Consider the following 26,098-nt stretch of genomic DNA (forward strand, 5'->3'; position numbering starts at 1 on the left):
GTAGGTATAACCTGTTTTCCAGGATCGCAAAACCCAGAGCTGATGATTATTTCATATTCATCAATGCTAAGGCGGCGTACCAAACCAATGAGCCTTTTATTTTGGCAAATCAAGCAACACATATATTTTTCTTGGAAGACACATTTGCACGTAGCGATGACTGAAGAGTATTGCAAAGGTTTGAGCAGAGGAATTCGTTAACGAAGTTGCACAACAAGATGATGCTTACACTGCTCCTGATGTACACGATTTCACATATCTTCCTAATATCTTTGAGAACCATCACGTCAATGACGCTGGCGAAAAGATTGCTTGTCGTGCTGTGGACATACAAGAGTTGATCAAGAAGAAGTCAACGTTCGAGGACATTGAGGATGAAGAAGAAGATGACACTCTGGGGAATTACGATTCAGACTGATACCTTTGCCACCTCATATGTGTATGCACTCTCTCTTCATAAGTAGCATTGATAATATCATCAAGCAAGTGTCACGAGTTTGATTACACAAAACAATAGTTAAATGAGTTCTTTTTTGGAGAACCATTTATCTTTTCCATTTTTTCCGAGGGAAATACAAATTACATGGTCCCATTTTTTGAGGGGATATGTTTTTTAAGGGAAAGACAAGTTTTTCTTATGAGAATATACAAGTTATCTACTGGTATCCAAACCACTCGTATTTTTCGCAGAAATTTAGCCAAATCAATTGAACCAGCCATCTTTTGTTTGAGATCTTAATTTTAAAAAAAAGGAGTATTGAACCAGCCACCTTTATTTTCTTTTTTTGATATGCCACCTTTATTTTCTGGGGCAAAGTGAACCAGCCACCTAGAGAAAAAACCAAAAAAACCCCCACAAAAAAACGACACGAATGAAGGAAAAAGAAAACTTCCGGCCCACCAACAATCTATGGGCCCGTGTCAAGTTCAAGCCCACAGCCCGTACCGTAGTCCCCCTCGCACGAGCGTTTTAGGGTTTAGGCTCCCCGGCATAGATATAAAACCAGGCTCTAGGGTTTCCACTCCGCCGCGCCGCCCCCTCCTCCCACCCTGCCTCGTCGCGGTAAGCCACCTCCGCCTCTCCCTTCTCCTCTCTTGGTGCTTCGATTTGACTCGGCTGTTCCTTCCGTCTGACCCGCCATTCTTCTTCCTCTCCGTCGCTGCGCAGGAACAGTGCTCCCACCGCCGGCGCCATGAGGTACGGACACGCTTCTCCTTTGGCCCCGACAGTAGTTGTGGCTTGCTTTGGGGTGCGGGATCCGTGAGATGTTTACTGTCTCTTAACTATGTGATCCAGCATTGGTCGCTAGTCAATTTGATTGCTGCTGTGGCGACTGGTCTGTTCCGTGGTGCTTAGGATTTACCGAGCGGTTGTTAGCTACGAGCAAATTTATCTCTCGTACCGTGTTACGTGCCTCGCATCCTTGGTGTGGGTGCTTTCTAATCAGAAAGCATGCTTGTTTTCCATTTTGTTTGCTCGAGTAAGCATTGACGCGTCCTGTAGATCTACATTGGATGCTATATATGATCTGTCTTGTCAGTTGCTAGATACATTTCCTAAAGAGTTCATAGAATCAGACCCATGAATTTTACGCTGTCCATAGAAAGCTGTAGCGGCATTACATGCTATATATTTCTGTAGCGGCAGCAAGCTTGCTCTGGGATGGGAGCACTCCTGCAAAATTTCCATCAAGTGAAGGAATAAGTCTGTATCAAATCTAGGCTTTTCTGTCTGAAGGTGCCCCGTTGTGTCTGCTGCACAATGCTGTAATGTGGATGTTCAATTGCTGTGAACATCAGATTTTGTTGAAGCTGTTCTGCGAATTAGCAGCATGTTTTATATTTAGCTGAACTTTCGACAAGCTTAGTTACTGATGCTGCTGCAAACGCAGGTCATGTTTTATTGGCACCTTACCAATTACAGTAGAATATAACTTGACCTCCATTGTCATGCACTACCATTCAACTAACTGCTGATTCCTCCATATTTCAGTAAGCTGCAGAGCGACGCCCTGAGGGAGGCAATCACAAACATTATCAATGACTGCCGTGAGAAGAACCGCAAGTTCGTTGAAACCATTGAGCTGCAGATTGGTCTGAAGAACTATGACCCACAAAAGGACAAGCGTTTCAGTGGTTCTGTTAAGCTTCCTCACATCCCTCGCCCAAAGATGAGGGTTTGCATGCTTGGTGATGCCCAGCATGTTGAAGAGGTACCATATGCTTGTATCACTTTTGATTTCTCTTGTGCTGAAACCATAGTTCAGTTTCTTGTTCTTCAATTCATCATTCAGAACCCAACATACATCCATTGGCTTGTTACCTCATTTCAGAACCCAGTATACATCCATTGGCTTGTTACCTTGATCATTCCAGAACCCAGTATATATCCATTGAATTGTTACATTGATTATTCAAAACCAAGTGTACATCCATTGATTTTTTGGCCCTTCTTCAGTCAGAATCATTCATAGATGCAAAGTATTTTGCTAGAGCCATAGGTTCCTTTTAATAATGTTCCATTGGTAACATTTAGTTCTATCGTTTGTTCAGATTGTATGCTGTTCTGAAATTCTTTACATTATATTTTCTGATATTTCTGTTTTACTCTTGCAATGTTGTATGCAGGCAGGGAAAATGGGCCTAGACTGTATGGATGTGGAATCCCTTAAGAAGATGAACAAAAACAAGAAGCTGGTCAAGAAGCTTGCAAAGAAGTATCATGCTTTCCTTGCATCTGAGGCTATCATCAAACAGATTCCCCGACTTCTTGGACCTGGTCTTAACAAGGCAGGCAAGTATTTCTTCCTTGTTCCATGTTCTGCATTGGAAGACTGTTGGTGTGATCTCTGTTCATGGTTGTTAAACTCACTGTCTGCAGTTATCTACTGATAAATAAACATCTCATGACTCTTGCAGTGACATTGCATTTAGTCATAGGTTATTAAAGTGTGCCAGGTTATGAAATACTCCCTCCGTCCCAAAATCAGTGTCTCAACCTTAGTACAACTTTGCACTAGAGTTAGTATAAAGTTGAGACACTTATTTTGGGGCAGAGGGAGTAGATCATAGCGTCGTTGCCCTCTGTTTGTGTTATGCAATCTTAGTAGCACACTAGCATACTGTAGCTTCGCTATCTCTTGGTGGCATAACGTCTTTAACTTTATTTTATTTTTGAGAGCATCTGTGATGTGCTATATTCATCCTTGCACTTTGAGGTATGCGTACCTATGAAGAAAGCATTGGGGATAATATTCTGAGATGCTTCCTTTTGTTTCATATTTTGCTGCAAGTCCTTGTTCCCTAAATGTAAATTCCAAATACGTGGCAAGGCTTATGGTTTACTGGTCTGAAGGAGTCCATTGACATATGCTCAAATTATACTTTCTAGTGGATGTTTTATTGAAATTTAGGAAGGCCTGTCCATGCATTTTGGCATGTTGTTTAGATTATGTGTTTCGTACTGTGTGACGCAATGATGCATACATTGCTATCTTCTGGACTATACTAATAACTCAACTGTTGTTTTCCACCTTGTTACTACTCTTGTTCTTACGTGGTAATCAACTGCAGGAAAGTTTCCAACTTTGGTGTCTCACCAGGAATCCCTCGAGTCCAAGGTTAATGAGACCAAGGCCACAGTCAAGTTCCAGCTGAAAAAGGTGCTTTGCATGGGTGTTGCCGTTGGCCACCTGGGTATGGAGGAGAAGCAGATCTTCCAGAACGTGCAGATGAGCGTCAACTTCCTTGTCTCTCTGTTGAAGAAGAATTGGCAAAACGTATGTCATGTGCCCTCTGAATATTTTCATGAACATTTGGCTATTGATTGATTGTTATATGTTAAAATAGAGTACTGATTGTTCTGTATTGTTGCAGGTGAGATGCTTGTACCTGAAGAGCACGATGGGAAAGGTGTACCGGTTGTTCTAGGCTCTAGTCTTCTAGGATTTCCAGGAGATTGACAACTTGGAACTTTTGTTGCTTTCTCAATTATCAAATTTTCGTGCGCGACGAGTGACAATTATTGTCTTGTACCGAGATGGTTTGTTCTATTGTCTGGAACTTGATGACATTTTATCCGTTGTCCCTGTGCCTTCCTACTGCTCTGCCTGCTGTCAGTCATCAGCTTAACGCTAGGTTCAGCATTGGTCCATTGGTATTTACGACCGTCAGAATCTTATTTTACCGTGTGTCCGTTGGTGGAATCTCGGTGTATCCGTGCTGCCTGCTGGGAGCCTTGGAGCATCCCAGTCGTTTCTTTGGAGTCTGCACGGACGAGTTTTGTCTTTCGTTCTCACTTCTCACCCATTTCTCTGGATTGTATCGCCGTTTGCCCATCTGGGACTGAAGTTACTGTTCAAGGTGGCATTTACTAATTTTATATTTCAGTTTCAAGCGCAGATAACTCCGTGGCCACTAACCACAAAACAGCTATAAAAACCACAGCCATCCCGACTCAAAAAACACAACGTCACTAGCTACTGATCCCAGCCATGGCAAGCCGAGCTCTCACCCCCTTCCAGTTCGCCGCCATCCTCCTGGTGGCGCTCTTCGCCAAGTGCAATGCTGGCAGCATCGCTGTGTACTGGGGCCAGAACGACGGCGAGGTGTCACTGGCTAAGACATGCGCGTCAGGTAACTACAAGTTCGTCGTCGTTGCTTTCCTCCCCAAGTTCGGCAAGGGCCAGAAGCCGGAGCTGAACCTCGCCGGCCACTGCGACCCTTCATCTGGCGGCTGCAAAAGCCTGAGCAAGGACATCCACTCGTGCCAGCGCCGCGGCGTCAAGGTCCTCCTCTCCCTTGGCGGTGCGGACGGCAGCTACGGCCTCTCGTCCCGCGGCGATGCACGACAGGTTGCCATGTACCTCTGGAACACCTTCCTGGGCGGCACGAGCTCGTCGTCTCGTCCCCTCGGGGACGCTGTGCTCGACGGCATCGACTTCGACATCGAGAAAGGCGGCTCCAAGTTCTGGGGTGACCTCGCCAGGGACCTCAAGAACTTGGACAAGGGCGTGCTGCTGAGCGCGGCGCCACAGTGCCCTTTCCCCGACCAATGGGACGACGGCGCGATCAGGACGGGGCTGTTCGACTTCGTGTGGGTGCAGTTCTACAACAACCCGGAGTGCCAGATCAGCGCGGGCCGTGGAGCATTCTTGGCCGCGTGGAAGAGATGGGAGTCATTGCCGATAGGGAAGCTCTTCCTGGGGCTGCCGGCTTCCAAGGACGCGGCGGGCACCGGGTTCGTGCCCGCCGGCAAGCTCAAGTCGGTACTGCCGCTCATCAAGGGCACGCCCAAGTACGGCGGCGTCATGCTGTGGGCCAAGTTCTATGACGACCGCATTGGATACAGCTCCGCCATCAAGAGCCACGTCTGATTCTCCCTGGTGTTTCTTCGCTTCATTGGTACTCATGTGTTAAGTGTTTGAGATAACTCCGTATTGGTAGCGACTATGTCCCAATATGCAAGGATCACGGTGTAGTTTCTTTGAAGCCATGTCCCAATCACATCAAATTTGGAACTCTACATATTACATTGTAAACTACATCGTTGATATTTCTATATAAAATAAAAGTATAATTATTGGTCAATGAACTATAGCTCGAGTTCAGCATCGATCCTAAATTTGTTTTTTTTTTAAATTGCATCGATCTTAAATTTGAATACCACTAACTTTTTTGAGGGAATGCCATCATGGCGCACTTTATTAATTTGGCAAAATAGTTACATCATTAACCAGAGTATTAATCAGGAACCCTGGGGGTTCATCGACCCACGTACAAGATTCATTTCTATCATAAGCAAACTAACTGACAGCATAACATCTCAATATTTTAGACAGGACAACTTTGGGCCTCTCCTGCCTAGAAGCAGTTTGATAGGTGACGTGGCAGTGGTTTCACATAAGTGGCACAAACTAAACATTTTCTCAATACATCACAACAATGGTTAAATAAGGAAAACCGGATAAAGGAATTAAAATAATAATGACATATTCAAATTGCAAAGATAATCTGTCAATAAAAAATTAAGTAGGGGAGAAAACAAGTTTAGGAGTATTCACGAAATCTTAGGAATTATTTGTGAGCACTCTCTATTTTTTCTGGGTTTTCCCTCATACTTATGATTTTATTTTCTTTTTAATTTCCTTGTTGTATACCACATATGGTGTTCCTATTTTTTTTCATTTGTATTATAATTTTACTTATATTTTTCTACTCCCTCCATATCGTAATAAGTGATATTTTGGGTTTGACGACTAACTTTGAATGTAACATATGTATAAACAACATAAAAATATAAGATTTTAGAAATATTTTTGAGACAAATCTATACTATGGTATTTGCAACTTGGAAAAATTAAAATGATACTCATGGACAAAGTATATTTTTGTGACTGAAGGTATTGCCCAAAACGTCACTTATTTGTGATACGGACGGAGTAATTCTTTTTTTTTTAATTTCATCCAAACATATTCTTGACTTTACTACTACGTTTACGAAATCACTTCAATATCATCCATTAAACCGGCTCGGGTCGGAAGAGGGCCCAAAGCTTTTTAGTTTAAAAGGTGGAGGTGTCATGTATTTTGGCATTGAAGTTGCGGAACCTGTATTTTTGGATCATAACCAATGAACCAAAACAAAATGCACGTGTCCATCAAATTGACTAGGTGAAAGGCATTTTCCACTCATGGATTGAGATGGATTGCATTAAGGAATGCTTGACGCACATCGTCCATGAAAGAAGAATGGGAAAAGAAGTCATGATGTCATTGACCATGCTTTGCTCTTGAGAAATTTGAAACAAATGTACCGCGAGAGTCTTCCGCAACATCCCTACCCTCCACACCTTGTTTTACCTTGCAATAAAATTGAGACAAGAAATTGGGTTTTCTCCGCCGCTACACACTTGAGGTCATATTTGGAGGGAGAGCAGACTTCTATCGTTTCATGTTGTACTATACTCTTTCTTATCAAATGAATGAAGGCTAATTTTTGCCCCCGCTTAATATTCTTCTCCCACAAAACTACCGGAACCGACCTAAAAAAGGAAGGAGTCGTTCCTACCTTGCAAGTATACAGGTCTCTAAGGCGAGGCTGGGTTGTTAGGGCTTCAATTTAACTAACGGAATACGTGGAATATGCCATCAAAAGTTTAACTTCAGAAAAATTCATCCGATGATGAATCATATATTTTTCTAGTGATATATAAACACATTTTACTAGTCAAATTGAAGACCTTAAACCTGTACCTGCCTTATAAACCCTAATTGAAGGAGTATTTGAAATTAAGCAATACATGTAGTTTTGTGAGGTTGTGGATCTGCATGAGTACTGAAAATCACCAAATTCAGTAGAAACATTTAATATTCCTTTGTTTAGAAGCATTAACCATAGTTGAGGTAGCTTCAAGCCGCAAATTGTTGTGCCACAATAAACTATCAATACAAGTATGAGAGCATCTACAACGGGACCCTCATACCCACTCCAAACATCCAGATGGGCTGCTCGGTTAGTCTCCTGACGGAAAAATGCCATCTAACCGGGCTCCCCATATCCGGCCTAAACGCCCGTACTGACCGGTACTCTCCATACCTGGCCCATACCTGGAGCAGCTATGGGGACGCCTGGAGCGGGTGCCACGTCAGATCGGTCGACTAGGGCCCGCGCTGCTCCCATCAATGCCCCCACAGATACCCCACTATATCGGACAAACCCTAGTTAAACCCTATCTTTCTCAGTCTGCACCCGTCTTCTCCGCTTCCTCCCAAATCCACCTCTTCCACCATGGCCAACTCCGGTCAGGACTTCAACAACGAGCCCGATCCATGGACTGGGACGGTCCCGTGAAGGAGGAGGATGACAGATCTAGCATTGCGCCAGATGAGGAGGAGCTCGCGCTCCGCATCGCCATCCAGCTCTCGCGCGTGGACACCGATGGGAGCTCGAGCTCCGTGGCACCCGACGTGAGCTCCTCCACCTTCCGCCAGCGGAATGCGGGTCATGGTTGTCCGTCCCGCTTCGCGTCGCTCCAGATCTGGAGCGCGGGCATCTCCCCTTCCCCTCCGGCGCCAACATCACCGGACAGCGGTGGGAGCTCGTGCCTGTGGCTCCCGTGCGGATGCCCATGCCAGAGTCGAAGGCGAAGGCGGCCCGGCAGCGGGCGGTGGCCGCAGTAGAGTCCGACTCTTCCCGCCAGCGAGCGCGCTCCGTGAGGTCATACGACGGTCGCTAACCGCAGCAGAGTCTGACACACGGCGCCTCCGACGCAAGAATGCAGAGGCGCTCCACCTCGGTCTCGAGGCATCCGAGCGCCTTGCGCGGGAGAATGAGACCGCTGCCGCCAAGGCCGTGCACCACGTGAAGGAGCAGCAGCGCCTCCTCCGCCTTCTCTCTGGCTACATTTCGTCTGCATCAGAGAGCAGCACCACCACAGACGACGACGACTCTCCCGCCTTCGATGCGTACAGGGAGGAGATGGACCGCCGCGCGGCTGACCGCAAGGGCAAGGGCCCGACCAAGCGGTGAACTCTGGCCGACTCCGCCTCTGCATTTTATCCAGTTATATTTTCTTTGTATTATAAGTCCAACGAACTATGTCTTTTCGGGTCAGATGCAATATGTCCTATTACCCATGTGGAGAAATTTATCGTTCCATGTTGATCTACATTAATTTTGTTTATGTGCGGGCAAATGACTACTACAGTTGTGGATAGAGAAAAATGGACACTGCCCGGTCACTGTCAACGGACATGTCCGAACACGTCCATGGGTGTTTGGGGGACTGTTTTTGCGAGTTGTGATTGTAGATGCTCTAAGACTGCATATGTGCTCTGCCTGGTACTCTGGAGTAGAAAACAGAGGAGAGGGCTCAGCTTTTATTGCACGTCTTGTTGATGTTTTGGTCCAGCACGGTAGGGCGTTTGTGATCTGAACGCACTCTGATTTATCAACCATTGATCAGTACGAGTAAATTACGAGAAGAGATTACCGACCGCAAACGGAACACAAAACATTGCCGGTAAATTGGTACTCTGCAAAGCCCAATTTAGACGCAGGAGCGGACAAGCGACTGCAGGAAAGTCACTAAAAAAGCGTCCATGACGCTCCGTCAAGACACTATAAAAATCCATACATACCCGACATCCATCACAACTCAAAATACACAGCACACCTCCTCACCAGTCTCTTAGTCTCTCTACTCCTTGTACCAGCTAGCCAGCTAGGCGCGCTCGCGCTCCGCTTGGCCCCAGCCATGGCAAGCCGAGTTCTCACCCCCTTACAGCTTACCGCCACCCTCCTCGTGGCGCTACTCGCGACGTGCCATGCCGGCAGCATTGCCGTCTATTGGGGCCAGAACGACGGTGAGGCGTCGCTGGCCGAGACATGCGCGTCCGGAAATTATGAGTTTGTCATCCTGGCTTTCCTCCCCAAGTTCGGTAAGGGCCAGACGCCGCAGCTGGACCTCGGCAGCCACTGCGACGCCTCGTCGGGCGGCTGCAAAAGCCAGAGCAAGGACATCCACTCATGCCAGCGCGGCGGTGTCAAGGTCCTCCTCTCTATCGGCGGCGGAGACGGCAGCTACGGCCTCTCATCACCCGGTGATGCACGGCAGGTTGCCATGTACCTCTGGAACAACTACCTGGGCGGCACGTCATCGTTCCGTCCTCTCGGCGACGCCGTACTCGACGGCATCGACTTCGACATCGAGCTTGGTGGTGCCAAGTTCTGGAACGATCTCGCTACGGACCTGAAGAACTTAGGAAAGAAGGGAGACAAAACCGTCCTGCTGAGCGCGGCACCGCAATGCCCGTTCCCGGACGAGTGGGACGGCAATGCAATCAACACGGGGCTCTTCGACTTCGTATGGGTGCAGTTCTACAACAACCCGGAGTGTCAGTTCAGCGCGGGGCGTGGAGCGTTCATGGAAGCATGGAAAAGATGGGAGTCGGTGCCGGCAGGGAAGATCTTCCTGGGACTGCCGGCCTCCAAGGACGCCGCAGGCACCGGGTTCGTGCCTGCCGGCGAGCTCACATCGCGCGTGCTTCCGCTCATCAAGGGCTCGCCCAAGTATGGCGGCGTCATGCTGTGGTCAAAGTTCTACGACGATCGCACTGGATACAGCTCTGCCATCAAGAGCCATGTGTGATTCCCCTTAGTGTGCTTGGCCTAGTATTTATGTGTCGCTTGTCCTGTTTCATTGTATCATGCGTTAATTGTTTGAGATGACATCATATTGATAGCTAGCATACCGGTGTACATGAGGAGATATGCATCCATTGTAAATATTTATGAAGGATTTTAATATACTTTTTTTGAGCTAAGTCGCATATTACAGCTTACATCATGCACTACACCGTTCACGTTTCTACAGAAAAGTACTCCCTCCGTCCCAAAATATAAGAACGTTTTTGACACTAGTGTAGTGTTAAAAACGTTCTTATATTATGGGACGGAGGGAATACATTTTTCTCGTCAATGAGCTAAAACTTGGGTTCAACATTGGAATACCATTATCCTACAAAATTATAAGAAATAGTCTTAAAACAACATTAGATTGGTAGATAATCAGTGTTAGTCATTTACTGTAAACTCTTTTGCTTTTTTTAGGGGGGGGGGGGGGGGGGGATCCGTTGCTCATCTTTATTTATGAAAACATCCACGTGTATGTCACTTCCACAAACTGCAATGTGCGGTAGCCCATGTTCAAATAAGAAAACTACCTTCACAGTTGGAAAGGGAAAACCTTGTGATGACAATAACATGGATCTGTTGTACACACCTCAACGACCGTCACAATAGGGGGGGGGGGGGGGGGGGGGCATGGAAATGTGCAACGACTTGGCAACATGGCTCTACCGATGTACACCATCACTAATAGAGAAAAATAGTGTGTTCATGATACTCCTTAATGAAATGCACGTGTCCATCAAATTGACTAGATGGAAGGCATTTTTCACTTATGGATTGAGATGGATCGCATTAAGGAATGCTCGACACACATCGTCCATGAAAGAAGAATGGGAAAAAATCATGATGTCATTGACATGCTTTGCTCTCGAGAAATTTGAAACAAATTACCGTGACAGTTTTCTGCAACATCCCTACGCTCCATACCTCAAAAAAAAAAAATCCCTACGCTCCACACCTTCTTTTAGCGTGTAATAAAATTGAGATAACACCCCCGCAAAAAAAAATTGAGATAACAAATTTGGTTTTCTCCGCCGCTAGACACTTGGGGTCATATTTGGAGGGAGAGTAGACTTCTATTGTTTCATGTTGTACTATACCCTTTCTTATTAAATGAACAACGGCTAATTTTTGCCCCCGCTTAATAATCTTCTTCCACAAAAGTACCAGAACCGGCCTAAAAAAGGAAGGAGTCGTTCCTACTCTGCCAGTATACAGGTCTCTAACGCGAGCCTGGGTTGTTAGGGCTCCAATTTAACTAACGAATTGCGTGTAATATGCCATCAAATGTATAATTTTAGAAAATTCATCCGATGACGAATCGGTATATTTTTTAGTAATATGTAAGCACATTTCACTAGTCCAATTGAAGACCTTAAAATCTGTATCTCTCTTATAAACACCGATAGAGGGACTATTTGAAATTAACCAATATGTAATTTTGTGAGGTTGTCGATTTGTGCGAGTACTCAAAGTCACTAAATTCAGTAGAAATATTTGATATTCCTTTGTTTAGGAGCATTAACCATTGTTGAGGTATCTTCGAGCTGCAAATTGCCGTGTCACAATAAACTATCAGTACAAGTATAAGACAAATCCTAGGCATATGCCGGGCCGGGTTTTGGGCCGGGCTTTTAAAGGCACAACCTTCAAAATGTAGGCCCGAGCCCAGCCTGAAGCCCAAAATTTCACTAAATTCTACGCCCGAGCCCGGCCCAACGCAAAGCCTGAAAGCTCGAAGTCTGGCCGAAGCCTGGCAAATCAGCTGAGTTCATCTGCTAATAATAAGAAAAACAAGCAAAAAAAGTACACATGAATAGGGTTAGTGTTCGGTGGAAAAGTGAGGAATTGTTTTTTTTAAACACCTGTAATTTTATTCATACGCACAAAATTACAAGTACACTGATTTGTATCTAAAATTCAAGCAAAAATAAAGTAACTCCTATGACTAAGAATTACAATGAGATATCTTAAAAACACCTTCTTTACGGTATCAATCTCTGTTGAAGAAATACTCCAAAGACTTCGATAAAAAGTCTTCAATTAGACTGGAACAACGGTGTTGTCACTCTTTCACCCGCACGATCATTACCAATAATGGGTTTTGAAAGTGTCTTGATCGATGAACGTACTTGGGCCAGGGATGGTCCTCTATAGAAGTGCAGGCCGTTGAATCACAATATCTTTACCATGATGTCGATGAAAAATTTCAACTCCATAAAGAATGAAACCAACAAAAAAATTTGACACACCAACATAAACTATCAGACCGAATAATCGAATTTGCGAGGACAGAAAACTCTCTAATCTCATGGCACCGCCGAAAGAACAAGAGTAAATTTATTCTCACATGAAATGATGACGAAAAACGTAGAACTCTTGAAGAAGCGAGATCCTCCCACCTCTCAGCGCCAAGATGGCAGCCGGAGTCGAGGGGACCGGAAATTCCTGGCGGTCGGCGGCGGCATCTGCCCTAGACGAAACCCTCACCTCGCGTAGCATGTGCTCGTAGGTTGGTTTTCAAGGGCTGGGCCTTCGATTCGGTGGCTAGAGCTACAACCCAGGAGCGCAGAATCTCAACAGAGCACATGTTTTACCTAATTTCCGGCCGGGTTACGCTAATTTCAGGTCAAAAACTGAAGCCCAAGCCCAACCCAAAAACTACACTGGACAGAAAATCAAAGCCCGAGCCAAGCCCGGACTGCCCATGCCCAGGTTTATACAAGACTTTGCATATGTGCTCTGCCTGGCACTCTGCTGGAGTAGAAAACAGAGGAGAATGCCCAGTTTTTATGGCACGGAGTATTATTGATGTTTTGGTTGAGCACGGCAGGGCGTTTGTGATCTGAACGCACTCTCTTCACTAATCGTTTATCAACAGCTGATCAGTCCGAGTAAATCGAGCAAGGAAAATACTAACTGCAAACGGAACGCAAAACATTGCCGGTAAATTTAGACACAGGAGCGGACAAGCGACGGCAGGAAAATCATAAAAAAGCGTCCATGACGCTCCGTCAAGACACTATAAAAATCCATACATACCCGACATCCATCACAACTCAAAATACACAGCACACCTCCTCACCAGTCTCTTAGTCTCTCTACTCCTTGTACCAGCTAGCCAGCTAGGCGCGCTCGCGCTCCGCTTGGCCCCAGCCATGGCAAGCCGAGTTCTCACCCCCTTACAGCTTACCGCCACCCTCCTCGTGGCGCTACTCGCGACGTGCCATGCCGGCAGCATTGCCGTCTATTGGGGCCAGAACGACGGTGAGGCGTCGCTGGCCGAGACATGCGCGTCCGGAAATTATGAGTTTGTCATCCTGGCTTTCCTCCCCAAGTTCGGTAAGGGCCAGACGCCGCAGCTGGACCTCGGCAGCCACTGCGACGCCTCGTCGGGCGGCTGCAAAAGCCAGAGCAAGGACATCCACTCATGCCAGCGCGGCGGTGTCAAGGTCCTCCTCTCTATCGGCGGCGGAGACGGCAGCTACGGCCTCTCATCACCCGGTGATGCACGGCAGGTTGCCATGTACCTCTGGAACAACTACCTGGGCGGCACGTCATCGTTCCGTCCTCTCGGCGACGCCGTACTCGACGGCATCGACTTCGACATCGAGCTTGGTGGTGCCAAGTTCTGGAACGATCTCGCTACGGACCTGAAGAACTTAGGAAAGAAGGGAGACAAAACCGTCCTGCTGAGCGCGGCACCGCAATGCCCGTTCCCGGACGAGTGGGACGGCAATGCAATCAACACGGGGCTCTTCGACTTCGTATGGGTGCAGTTCTACAACAACCCGGAGTGTCAGTTCAGCGCGGGGCGTGGAGCGTTCATGGAAGCATGGAAAAGATGGGAGTCGGTGCCGGCAGGGAAGATCTTCCTGGGACTGCCGGCCTCCAAGGACGCCGCAGGCACCGGGTTCGTGCCTGCCGGCGAGCTCACATCGCGCGTGCTTCCGCTCATCAAGGGCTCGCCCAAGTATGGCGGCGTCATGCTGTGGTCAAAGTTCTACGACGATCGCACTGGATACAGCTCTGCCATCAAGAGCCATGTGTGATTCCCCTTAGTGTGCTTGGCCTAGTATTTATGTGTCGCTTGTCCTGTTTCATTGTATCATGCGTTAATTGTTTGAGATGACATCATATTGATAGCTAGCATACCGGTGTACATGAGGAGATATGCATCCATTGTAAATATTTATGAAGGATTTTAATATACTTTTTTTGAGCTAAGTCGCATATTACAGCTTACATCATGCACTACACCGTTCACGTTTCTACAGAAAAGTACTCCCTCCGTCCCAAAATATAAGAACGTTTTTGACACTAGTGTAGTGTTAAAAACGTTCTTATATTATGGGACGGAGGGAATACATTTTTCTCGTCAATGAGCTAAAACTTGGGTTCAACATTGGAATACCATTATCCTACAAAATTATAAGAAATAGTCTTAAAACAACATTAGATTGGTAGATAATCAGTGTTAGTCATTTACTGTAAACTCTTTTGCTTTTTTTAGGGGGGGGGGGGGGGGGGGGGATCCGTTGCTCATCTTTATTTATGAAAACATCCACGTGTATGTCACTTCCACAAACTGCAATGTGCGGTAGCCCATGTTCAAATAAGAAAACTACCTTCACAGTTGGAAAGGGAAAACCTTGTGATGACAATAACATGGATCTGTTGTACACACCTCAACGACCGTCACAGTAGGGGGGGGGGGGGGGGGGGGGGGCATGGAAATGTGCAACGACTTGGCAACATGGCTCTACCGATGTACACCATCACTAATAGAGAAAAATAGTGTGTTCATGATACTCCTTAATGAAATGCACGTGTCCATCAAATTGACTAGATGGAAGGCATTTTTCACTTATGGATTGAGATGGATCGCATTAAGGAATGCTCGACACACATCGTCCATGAAAGAAGAATGGGAAAAAATCATGATGTCATTGACATGCTTTGCTCTCGAGAAATTTGAAACAAATTACCGTGACAGTTTTCTGCAACATCCCTACGCTCCATACCTCAAAAAAAAAAAATCCCTACACTCCACACCTTCTTTTAGCGTGTAATAAAATTGAGATAACACCCCCGCAAAAAAAAATTGAGATAACAAATTTGGTTTTCTCCGCCGCTAGACACTTGGGGTCATATTTGGAGGGAGAGTAGACTTCTATTGTTTCATGTTGTACTATACCCTTTCTTATTAAATGAACAACGGCTAATTTTTGCCCCCGCTTAATAATCTTCTTCCACAAAAGTACCAGAACCGGCCTAAAAAAGGAAGGAGTCGTTCCTACTCTGCCAGTATACAGGTCTCTAACGCGAGCCTGGGTTGTTAGGGCTCCAATTTAACTAACGAATTGCGTGTAATATGCCATCAAATGTATAATTTTAGAAAATTCATCCGATGACGAATCGGTATATTTTTTAGTAATATGTAAGCACATTTCACTAGTCCAATTGAAGACCTTAAAATCTGTATCTCTCTTATAAACACCGATAGAGGGACTATTTGAAATTAACCAATATGTAATTTTGTGAGGTTGTCGATTTGTGCGAGTACTCAAAGTCACTAAATTCAGTAGAAATATTTGATATTCCTTTGTTTAGGAGCATTAACCATTGTTGAGGTATCTTCGAGCTGCAAATTGCCGTGTCACAATAAACTATCAGTACAAGTATAAGACAAATCCTAGGCATATGCCGGGCCGGGTTTTGGGCCGGGCTTTTAAAGGCACAACCTTCAAAATGTAGGCCCGAGCCCAGCCTGAAGCCCAAAATTTCACTAAATTCTACGCCCGAGCCCGGCCCAACGCAAAGCCTGAAAGCTCGAAGTCTGGCCGAAGCCTGGCAAATCAGCTGAGTTCATCTGCTAATAATAAGAAAAACAAGCAAAAAAAGTACACATGAATAGGGTTAGTGTTCGGTGGAAAAGTGAGGAATTGTTTTTTTTAAACACCTGTAATTTTATTCATACGCACAAAATTACAAGTACACTGATTTGTATCTAAAATTCAAGCAAAAATAAAGTAACTCCTATGACTAAGAATTACAATGAGATATCTTAAAAACACCTTCTTTACGGTATCAATCTCTGTTGAAGAAATACTCCAAAGACTTCGATAAAAAGTCTTCAATTAGACTGGAACAACGGTGTTGTCACTCTTTCACCCGCACGATCATTACCAATAATGGGTTTTGAAAGTGTCTTGATCGATGAACGTACTTGGGCCAGGGATGGTCCTCTATAGAAGTGCAGGCCGTTGAATCACAATATCTTTACCATGATGTCGATGAAAAATTTCAACTCCATAAAGAATGAAACCAACAAAAAAATTTGACACACCAACATAAACTATCAGACCGAATAATCGAATTTGCGAGGACAGAAAACTCTCTAATCTCATGGCACCGCCGAAAGAACAAGAGTAAATTTATTCTCACATGAAATGATGACGAAAAACGTAGAACTCTTGAAGAAGCGAGATCCTCCCACCTCTCAGCGCCAAGATGGCAGCCGGAGTCGAGGGGACCGGAAATTCCTGGCGGTCGGCGGCGGCATCTGCCCTAGACGAAACCCTCACCTCGCGTAGCATGTGCTCGTAGGTTGGTTTTCAAGGGCTGGGCCTTCGATTCGGTGGCTAGAGCTACAACCCAGGAGCGCAGAATCTCAACAGAGCACATGTTTTACCTAATTTCCGGCCGGGTTACGCTAATTTCAGGTCAAAAACTGAAGCCCAAGCCCAACCCAAAAACTACACTGGACAGAAAATCAAAGCCCGAGCCAAGCCCGGACTGCCCATGCCCAGGTTTATACAAGACTTTGCATATGTGCTCTGCCTGGCACTCTGCTGGAGTAGAAAACAGAGGAGAATGCCCAGTTTTTATGGCACGGAGTATTATTGATGTTTTGGTTGAGCACGGCAGGGCGTTTGTGATCTGAACGCACTCTCTTCACTAATCGTTTATCAACAGCTGATCAGTCCGAGTAAATCGAGCAAGGAAAATACTAACTGCAAACGGAACGCAAAACATTGCCGGTAAATTTAGACACAGGAGCGGACAAGCGACGGCAGGAAAATCATAAAAAAGCGTCCATGACGCTCCGTCAAGACACTATAAAAATCCATACATACCCGACATCCATCACAACTCAAAATACACAGCACACCTCCTCACCAGTCTCTTAGTCTCTCTACTCCTTGTACCAGCTAGCCAGCTAGGCGCGCTCGCGCTCCGCTTGGCCCCAGCCATGGCAAGCCGAGTTCTCACCCCCTTACAGCTTACCGCCACCCTCCTCGTGGCGCTACTCGCGACGTGCCATGCCGGCAGCATTGCCGTCTATTGGGGCCAGAACGACGGTGAGGCGTCGCTGGCCGAGACATGCGCGTCCGGAAATTATGAGTTTGTCATCCTGGCTTTCCTCCCCAAGTTCGGTAAGGGCCAGACGCCGCAGCTGGACCTCGGCAGCCACTGCGACGCCTCGTCGGGCGGCTGCAAAAGCCAGAGCAAGGACATCCACTCATGCCAGCGCGGCGGTGTCAAGGTCCTCCTCTCTATCGGCGGCGGAGACGGCAGCTACGGCCTCTCATCACCCGGTGATGCACGGCAGGTTGCCATGTACCTCTGGAACAACTACCTGGGCGGCACGTCATCGTTCCGTCCTCTCGGCGACGCCGTACTCGACGGCATCGACTTCGACATCGAGCTTGGTGGTGCCAAGTTCTGGAACGATCTCGCTACGGACCTGAAGAACTTAGGAAAGAAGGGAGACAAAACCGTCCTGCTGAGCGCGGCACCGCAATGCCCGTTCCCGGACGAGTGGGACGGCAATGCAATCAACACGGGGCTCTTCGACTTCGTATGGGTGCAGTTCTACAACAACCCGGAGTGTCAGTTCAGCGCGGGGCGTGGAGCGTTCATGGAAGCATGGAAAAGATGGGAGTCGGTGCCGGCAGGGAAGATCTTCCTGGGACTGCCGGCCTCCAAGGACGCCGCAGGCACCGGGTTCGTGCCTGCCGGCGAGCTCACATCGCGCGTGCTTCCGCTCATCAAGGGCTCGCCCAAGTATGGCGGCGTCATGCTGTGGTCAAAGTTCTACGACGATCGCACTGGATACAGCTCTGCCATCAAGAGCCATGTGTGATTCCCCTTAGTGTGCTTGGCCTAGTATTTATGTGTCGCTTGTCCTGTTTCATTGTATCATGCGTTAATTGTTTGAGATGACATCATATTGATAGCTAGCATACCGGTGTACATGAGGAGATATGCATCCATTGTAAATATTTATGAAGAATTTATATTTCTTTCTAAGCTAAGTCCCATAATACAATTGAGCACCATGACATACTTTTCTGGTATATCTGTATGTTACTTTTATGATCACCCAGTTATAATCTTACATTTGGCAACCTCAATGTATAACATCCGGTATGCAGGTTCACCATATTCTCATGGTCTAAAGATGCGAATAAACGTTAACACATCCTATATATAGATCTAAGTAGTTAATCTCCACTCCTAAATTGTCTCAAGATGCACACATACTACATCACTACTCACGCCACCTCATCAAAGGCCCACCTCACATGCATCACTACTCATGCCACCTCATCAAAGGCTCACCTCAACATGCATGGTGTTTTTTCATTAATAGTCGATCATCACTTCTCTATTTATCTCAACATGCACATATCCTACCTCATCAAAGACTCACCACAACATGCATTGAAAAACATTTTTCCATTATATTATGCTACTTATATTCATATTTTTTTCCTTAATCAACTGAAATATATCACTCAGTCAAGAATTACTTGTCTCGGAAATGGATGTATCTAGACGTATTTTTCGTTCTAGATACACCCATTTCTTTCTATTTTTGCGACAAGTAATTTGGGACGGAGTGAGTATACAATATGTATTAATAATTTTAGTTTGTATATTATCAATCCAAATATTGATGTTTCATAAATCAAATTCTATTGAAATATTGCAGTGACTTCCGCAGCAACGCACGGGGTGTCATCTAGTTATATGAAAATACCAACAATAATATAGATAATGTGATCTCGCAGTATATCATAAGTTGGGCCTATCCAACACCATTGTTCTGCTAACAATGTCGGCATCCTTGTCACATTGAGAATGCCCATGATCCAGAAAACAGGATCATCAACAATACTTCAGCTAGTATTAGAGGCTACACTAGGGATCTATTTGATGTTTATTTTTCATCCATGCAACTGAGTTTTCCACTGAATCTCACATTAAAGAATTATTGTGATTATAGCATAGAAATATAAACTTAATTATGAACATAAATAATAAAAAATAACCTTTGCTAATGCCTCTAGGTCATATTTCCAATGGTGTGCGATTAAAAAAATAGGTTTGACTCGATGTTTTGAGGCTGGTGGCTAGCTGGGCCGTAGGGGGCTGTTGCTTTGTGGTCCACATGGGATCGGATCACGCTCTCGCTTCTCTCTCCTAACTTGCTTACAACACACATTCTCTATCCCATTCCTTTTGTAAAAAAAGTCAATGCAACAACACACTCCCCCCTCCTCCTCCTCCTCCTCCTCTCTCTCTCTCTCTCTCTCCTCTCTTAACTTTTGGATCCAACATACACTCATTTTGAGCCATGGGACGGTGAACAAGAAACAATCGTGTCAGAGAAAGGGAATCGTCCACCCGGTCAACAACAACCTATGGACATGCAAAATACTGTCCGCATAGCACTGCAAGACTCTTGCAGGTTCGACCCACATCCTTTCATATCAGCCCGACCACATGCACAATGTCTACATCACGAGTGAACAACAACCTGTGGCGAATGGCGTGGATAGAGGGTGTACCCACATCCAAGAGTAGAAAGTCCACTTTTTGCAAAATAGGGAAATGTGTGACTACTCCTGGGCTTACCCACACCACTTATCCTAGCCATTGTTGAACACTGAGATGTGTGCGTAGTTATGAGCCATGCGAGTGTGTTTGTAGGTTGTGGGTGTTTCAAAACATGGGTTTGACTCGATGTTTTTAGCCGAGTGGCTAGCTAGGTTATAGGGAGGTTGTTGCTTTGTGGCCAAAATGAGGCCGGACCAGGCTCTCTCTTCTCTCTCCTAACTTGCTTGCATCACACATTCTCTCTCATGCTCTTTGTCTGAAAATGTCAATTGAACAACATGCATACACTCTCGTTTTGAGCAACATGCGGATAAAGAAGAAACAATCATGTCAGAGAAGAGGAATCTCCACTCGGTGAACAACACCTACGCACACGCAAAATATTGTTCGCATAGCACCGCAAACCCCGACCATTTTTTCGATAAATGGTGGTTTTTATTCACTCAAATGGAGCATCAAGAAGACACAAACATAACGAGCACACACCCGGCCTCTGCATAGTTAGGATGCACACAACCAATACCAGTGAACGCACATACACAAAAACACCCACAAATAGCAAAGTCATATAAGAGCGAAGCTATGCGTTGGCGAGAAAAAAAATACCCCTGCGATCAGATCGCGATTGACAAACTACAACAATGACCATATCCGCACCAACCAACTCATGACATTACACGGACAACGAAGTTTTTAGCAGCAACACCTTCAGAAAGGGAGTGACGCTCAACGTCATCTTCACTGGATCCAACCACTCAAGGCCAGATTCTAGGTTTTCACCTTGAAGAATCAGTCTAAGCATGTCCGAATAATGCCTTCAACAAGGTAACGATGGAAAAACATCGCCATTGCCAGGTCAGACCTAGGTTTTCACCCCGGAACTTAAGACCAGGTGCTCGAGAAGCACCACCATCGAAGTCAATCATGTGTCGTCGCCACCGCTTTTTCGCCACCCCAACAGCTACCCGCGATGTACCGCTACTGTTGCACAACCATCCCTCTACGTTAATTTATTGTCTATAACTTGCATCTCCTCGCCAAAGTCAAGCACCGAATCTGAAGATCGGTGGCCACCGTAATCCGCAGCAAGGTTGTCGTCGCAGGTCAGAGTAATAAGGACCAACCCGACAACGAAGCACACCACCGCAGACTACCACTTTGCCAAAGAGAGCTCGCTGCACGGGCCCATCGGCCTAAGGCTGACATTGCCGGAGCTAGAGCACAAAAGGCAGATCATCATCACCGACGCGCGCCTGCGGAGCCCGGTCGTTGCTAGATCAGGAGCACATAGCCGCCTGCAAGCGAACAAGGTTGTCTCAGCATACTAATCCCTTGGATCTGGAAGCTGAGCAACTGATCCAGCCGCCAGTGCTCCTTGCGCCGTGACGCCCACACAGCCGATCTGCTATGCAGGCCGCACCAGCCAACCACCTCGTCCGCCACCAAAGGAAATGGAGGGAACATCAAACCATGTCGAACGGTGTAGGTAGGCTGTTGCTTTGTGGGACAGAGCCATGATTCACACATAGAGGGGACAAGTTTGCTAATGGAGGAGGCAAAGTTCTTATGGACTGATTTTTTTAACAACAACCAGTACTAAGGAAGAAAAACAATTCATTAGGGGGGGGGGGGAGGGTCTAGCTCCCCTCGCCCCCTAAATTTGTCCCTATTTGTGGCCACATGGGCCCGGACCATGATCTTTTCTCTCTCTCCTAACTTGTTTGCAAAACACACTCTTTCTCCCATTCATTATGTAAAAAAACCATTGCAACAACACACACACTCTCTCTCCTACTGGGGGGGGGGGGGTTTGGGCTGAACAAGAAACAATCATGTCGGGGGGGGGGGTTGGGCTGAACAAGAAACAATCATGTCAGAGAAAGGGAAAGTTCGTTACAGTGAACAACACCCTAAGCACACGTAAAATAGAGCTCTGCTTCGGTACACCCCCCCGCTCAACGTATAAGGGCATTTTGGGCATACGGTGCTTAACGTATCCCGCGCCGTATACGGCGTGCCCATACAGGAAGAGCCGAGCGCACGGCTCGAGCCGATACGGCCGACTCGCATCTACCCCCTCCCGTCGCGCGAAAAAAAGACCCACGACCTAGCGTTGATCACGCGGCCCATTCCCACGTCGCCCCGCCCCGCCCCGCCGATCGCCGCCCTTGCCCGCCGATCGCCGCCTTTCCCCGCCGATCTAGCCACGATCACGCTGCCAATTCCAACGTCTCCCCGTCCAGCCGATCGCCGACCATTGTCCCCGTCTTCACCCGGGATCTGGCCGCCGTGGACGTTGTTGGAGTCGCCGCCGTACGCGATCTGGCCTCCGTGCAGGTCATCGCGGTGACGTGGCCTACGCGGACGCCGTCGCCGTCCGCAACAGCGTGATCAACCTCTCCGGGAACGTCCTCGCCGTCCGCAGCCAGGCCAGCCAGGCCGAAGTGCACGTACCTGAACGCCAGCGTCTAGGTTTGCCATCTAAGCCGTCTAGTTTGTCAAAAAAAATTGTAGCTGCAAATAATTATCTGCACTCACTTGTTTGTTATGAACTATTCATCGGTATGACTGTAGTACATTTAATTTGATTTTAAATTGATAGATCAATTTTTATTTTAAATGTTGTAGTATTGGTAGTGAGGTCATTCAGTGGATAAAGAAACTAGATTTACGGACGCGTTCTTGGAGTGAGTGGTATGGTAGCGACAGTGTTGATCGTACGAATGGTAATGAAAGTAAAAATGTTGATGATAGCAGCGACAATGAATCCTGGTCGTCGTACGATAATTTACCTGAGGAGGATTTTCAAAAGAAGGAAGAGGGTGCTTGTAGTGAAAACTTAAGTGACGTGTACATTCATTTCGTCGGACGAAGAACCATATGGGTACTTACATGTGCATATGATTTTTTTATGTGCAGGAGGATATTGACGTCCAGAACGAGGAAAATCAAGGTGTTGAATCTTTCGCGGATAACATAAGTCAGGTTCGGTCCAAACTTTTAGATGTCATACAATAATAAAAACTTGTTAATGACAACTTACACTTGCTTATGTGTAATATTGTAGGCTAACTTCGATGGTTGGAATGGTGATGATGGCTATGAGCATGAGGATGCAACTAATATGGACATTGAGGAGGCTGAAATCCAGCAACGTGCGCTGGAGACACAGTTGAAGGTTATGGGTATGACCTTTGCATCACAATGGGAGGCTTACACGTTCTACAATAACTACGCCAAAGACTGTGGATTCAGTATCAGAAAAGATAAGGTGAAACGAGGAAAAGGTCTTTCAACCACTATTCGGTATAGGCGGTACATTTGCTCGAGGGCAGGAAAACGACTGAGTAAATTTTTAAACCCGGAGGGCCGTACCCGCAGGCTAAGACCTGAGACTCGTTGCGAGTGTGGCGCACATTTAGTTGTGAAGTTGGACAAAGGACGTGGAGTTTGGTTCGTGGCAGCTTTTATGGATGATCACAACCATTTGTTGGCTAGAGCAGATGAGGTGGTATTTCTATGGTCACATAGAGTGATGGGAAATCACCAGATAGCTGAGATCTTGGCGATGGAAGGAGCTGGGATCAGAAAGCATATCATCGTCGACAACTTCATTAGCAGGTATGGTTCGTATGATAAGTGTGGGTTTCTGAGACGAGACGTCTACAACCTATGCTGCCGTGAAAAAATGAAGTTGATTTCGAAGGGTGATGCTAACATGGCAATTGGGATTATGAGGAGCAGAAAGGATAAGGATCCAGACTTCTTCTTTGAGTACGTGCTCGATAAGGAGGGCTGTTTAAAGAGCATGTTGTGGTGCGATGCACAGTCGCGGCGGGACTATCAGTTGTATGGAGATGTGACTATGTTTGACAGCACGTATAAGATGAACAGATACGGTATGCCGTTCATCCCCTTTGTTGGTGTAAATAATCACCGTTGCACCACAGTGTTTGGTTGTGCCATTGTGTCCGACGAGACCGAAGCGACGTACGTGTGGCTGCTCCAGACATTCCTGAAGGCCAATTGTCAGAAGAAGCCAAGGTCAATCATCACAGATGGAGACGCTGCAATGATACGAGCTATTCGGTTGGTTTTGGTTGATGTGTTGCACCGTCTCTGCTCATGGCACGTGGGAAAAAATATGCAGAAGCACCTTAATTACAATCACTAAATGAGTTCAGGGCACTCTTGTACTACTCCACCTTTCCGGCCAACTTTGAGGCGAGATGGCACGCTTTTGTCCTTAAATGAAAGACTGATAAAACAGAAGAGTGGCTGCGTAGGATATACAGGAAGAGGAGTCTGTGGGCAACATCATATCTGTCAGATGGTTTTTTTCTGGGTATGCGCAGTAATCAGAGGAGTGAAAGCCTTAACTCTTGTCTTCACCTTCACCTGGACGACGGTATGACTATTGTTGATCTAGTTGTGCATTATGAGAATTGCATAGTTCAACTACGTCAGAACGAGGCGCATGATGACTGTGTTTCTAATCAGTCATTGCCACCATCAGTCACAGAATATAAGGACATTGAGAAGCATGCTGCCAAAGTATTCACTCATTCCAATTTTTATATTTTTCAACAAGATCTGAAGAACATGGGAGAGCTTGAGATTTTTGAGACGCTAGTTGGAGTTGACTGTCACACCTTCATCGTGACATGGAGAAATAACTGCAAATTTCAGTTCAGCGTGAATTATCGAGCTGAAAACTCTGGCAATACTATAGACTGTAGTTGTGGACGAATGCTTCGGAAAGGGTTGCCTTGCAAACACATTCTATATGTGTTGGTTCATCTGAAAATATCTGAAATACCTAAGTGTTGCATCCTTAAGAGGATGTCGAAAGTTGCGAGAGGTGGGCTGCCTGCACAGCGGAAGAGTGACATGTTTGGCTGGGGTTGGACAGGGGCAGAGCAGCGTGCTCGCTATAGTCAACTCAGTATAACAGGAGCAGAAGCTTTCCATGTTGCATCAAATGATCCATTCGTCTTTGATGAGATGATGCAGTGTCTACATAATATAATAGCTAAGAAAAAGGTCCCTGATGATGATGCTGTTGGTAGTAGAAGGAATGTGCATGAGGAGCCACGTGAGCCGGAACAACATGTTGATGTCATAGGTGATCCCGTAAAAGTTTCCACGAAGGGCACCCCTAAACAGAGCAAGACAGGGCGGGCAAAGAAAGATCCAAATGTTACAAAAAATGGAAGACCAAAATCATTTTCTGAGAGAAAACCCGGTCCTCTTTGTGGCATATGTCGCGAAGAGGGCCATAGACGGCAAACGTGCCCCCAGAATGAAAAGTAAGTTTTACATTTTTAATTATTTTTTGTTTCACTCTTTACAATTGTCTGATGAGTTGTTTACAATTTGTTATGTAGGAACCGGTTATGAAGATGAAGTAGAGCTCTAAATCAATGGAAGGCATTGGGACAGAGTTCAAGTAGCATGTCGTTGTTGCTACACGTACTATATTTGCAGACAATTTTTTTATGTTTTATTATCGCTTTTGTGTGAGACTAAACATTTAAATGCGTGTCCAACTATCATTGGTACTGTTTTGTGAGACGGAATGTTATAAGTGTGGGCAACTAAGTGTGGGCAACTAGTGTTATTTACGTCTGTGATGTTATACGTATTGTTGTTGTTTGTATTCACGGCGGTCATTTTTTCTAATAAAAAATACCCCCGCTGTCCTGAGTTGGCGCCACCAAGGCACAGTGGCGCGATGTGGACAAAACGTGCACATGATCCCAGAACAATTTTGGTGGCAGCAGCGGCGCTGGATCCGATGATGATCCACCTGGCAGCATGATTGGCGCACCATCCCACGAATATTCCAGCCCAGCCCGTGCGGTGGCCGACAGCCGAGGCAGTGGCGGGCCCGCGCAGTCCAGCTAGTGCGGTCCGACGTGATTCGCCGTGCGCGACGTGCGTGTCTGGTGGCCCAGCCGCCGACCGAGCGACAGCCGCGGGCCCGGTCGCAGACGT

The 26,098-nt window shown here is 46.3% G+C and overlaps 5 protein-coding genes and 1 non-coding gene across 6 annotated transcripts; all 6 read left to right on the plus strand.

The window, feature by feature from the left end:
• The first annotated feature begins 964 nt into the window (after nucleotides 1-964).
• On the plus strand, nucleotides 965-4,077 carry LOC109768886 (large ribosomal subunit protein uL1). Its single transcript, XM_020327623.4, has 6 exons — nucleotides 965-1,063; nucleotides 1,169-1,198; nucleotides 1,994-2,213; nucleotides 2,629-2,794; nucleotides 3,574-3,779; nucleotides 3,877-4,077. The coding sequence occupies exons 2-6, from the start codon at nucleotides 1,194-1,196 to the stop codon at nucleotides 3,928-3,930; spliced, it is 651 nt and encodes a 216-aa protein (XP_020183212.1). The 5' UTR covers nucleotides 965-1,063; nucleotides 1,169-1,193; the 3' UTR covers nucleotides 3,931-4,077.
• LOC120962246 (small nucleolar RNA snoR26) lies at nucleotides 3,178-3,267 on the plus strand. Its single transcript, XR_005753088.1, has one exon. It is a non-coding gene; the product is annotated as a small nucleolar RNA snoR26 (small nucleolar RNA).
• Nucleotides 4,078-4,493: 416 nt separating the features above from the next.
• On the plus strand, nucleotides 4,494-5,578 carry LOC109768892 (acidic endochitinase-like). Its single transcript, XM_020327629.3, has one exon. The coding sequence runs from the start codon at nucleotides 4,494-4,496 to the stop codon at nucleotides 5,373-5,375; it is 882 nt and encodes a 293-aa protein (XP_020183218.1). The 3' UTR covers nucleotides 5,376-5,578.
• A 3,679-nt stretch (nucleotides 5,579-9,257) lies between these two features.
• On the plus strand, nucleotides 9,258-10,151 carry LOC141021020 (acidic endochitinase SE2-like). Its single transcript, XM_073495953.1, has one exon. The coding sequence runs from the start codon at nucleotides 9,258-9,260 to the stop codon at nucleotides 10,149-10,151; it is 894 nt and encodes a 297-aa protein (XP_073352054.1).
• A 3,038-nt stretch (nucleotides 10,152-13,189) lies between these two features.
• LOC141021021 (acidic endochitinase SE2-like) lies at nucleotides 13,190-14,244 on the plus strand. The gene has a single exon (XM_073495954.1). The coding sequence runs from the start codon at nucleotides 13,351-13,353 to the stop codon at nucleotides 14,242-14,244; it is 894 nt and encodes a 297-aa protein (XP_073352055.1). The 5' UTR covers nucleotides 13,190-13,350.
• A 3,042-nt stretch (nucleotides 14,245-17,286) lies between these two features.
• On the plus strand, nucleotides 17,287-18,341 carry LOC109768889 (acidic endochitinase SE2-like). The gene has a single exon (XM_020327626.3). It carries the CDS (start codon nucleotides 17,448-17,450, stop codon nucleotides 18,339-18,341), a length of 894 nt encoding a protein of 297 aa, XP_020183215.1. The 5' UTR covers nucleotides 17,287-17,447.
• The last annotated feature ends 7,757 nt before the right edge of the window (nucleotides 18,342-26,098 follow it).

Source organism: Aegilops tauschii, chromosome 3 (assembly GCF_002575655.3).
Source record: "Aegilops tauschii subsp. strangulata cultivar AL8/78 chromosome 3, Aet v6.0, whole genome shotgun sequence".
Classification (NCBI taxonomy): domain Eukaryota; kingdom Viridiplantae; phylum Streptophyta; class Magnoliopsida; order Poales; family Poaceae; genus Aegilops; species Aegilops tauschii.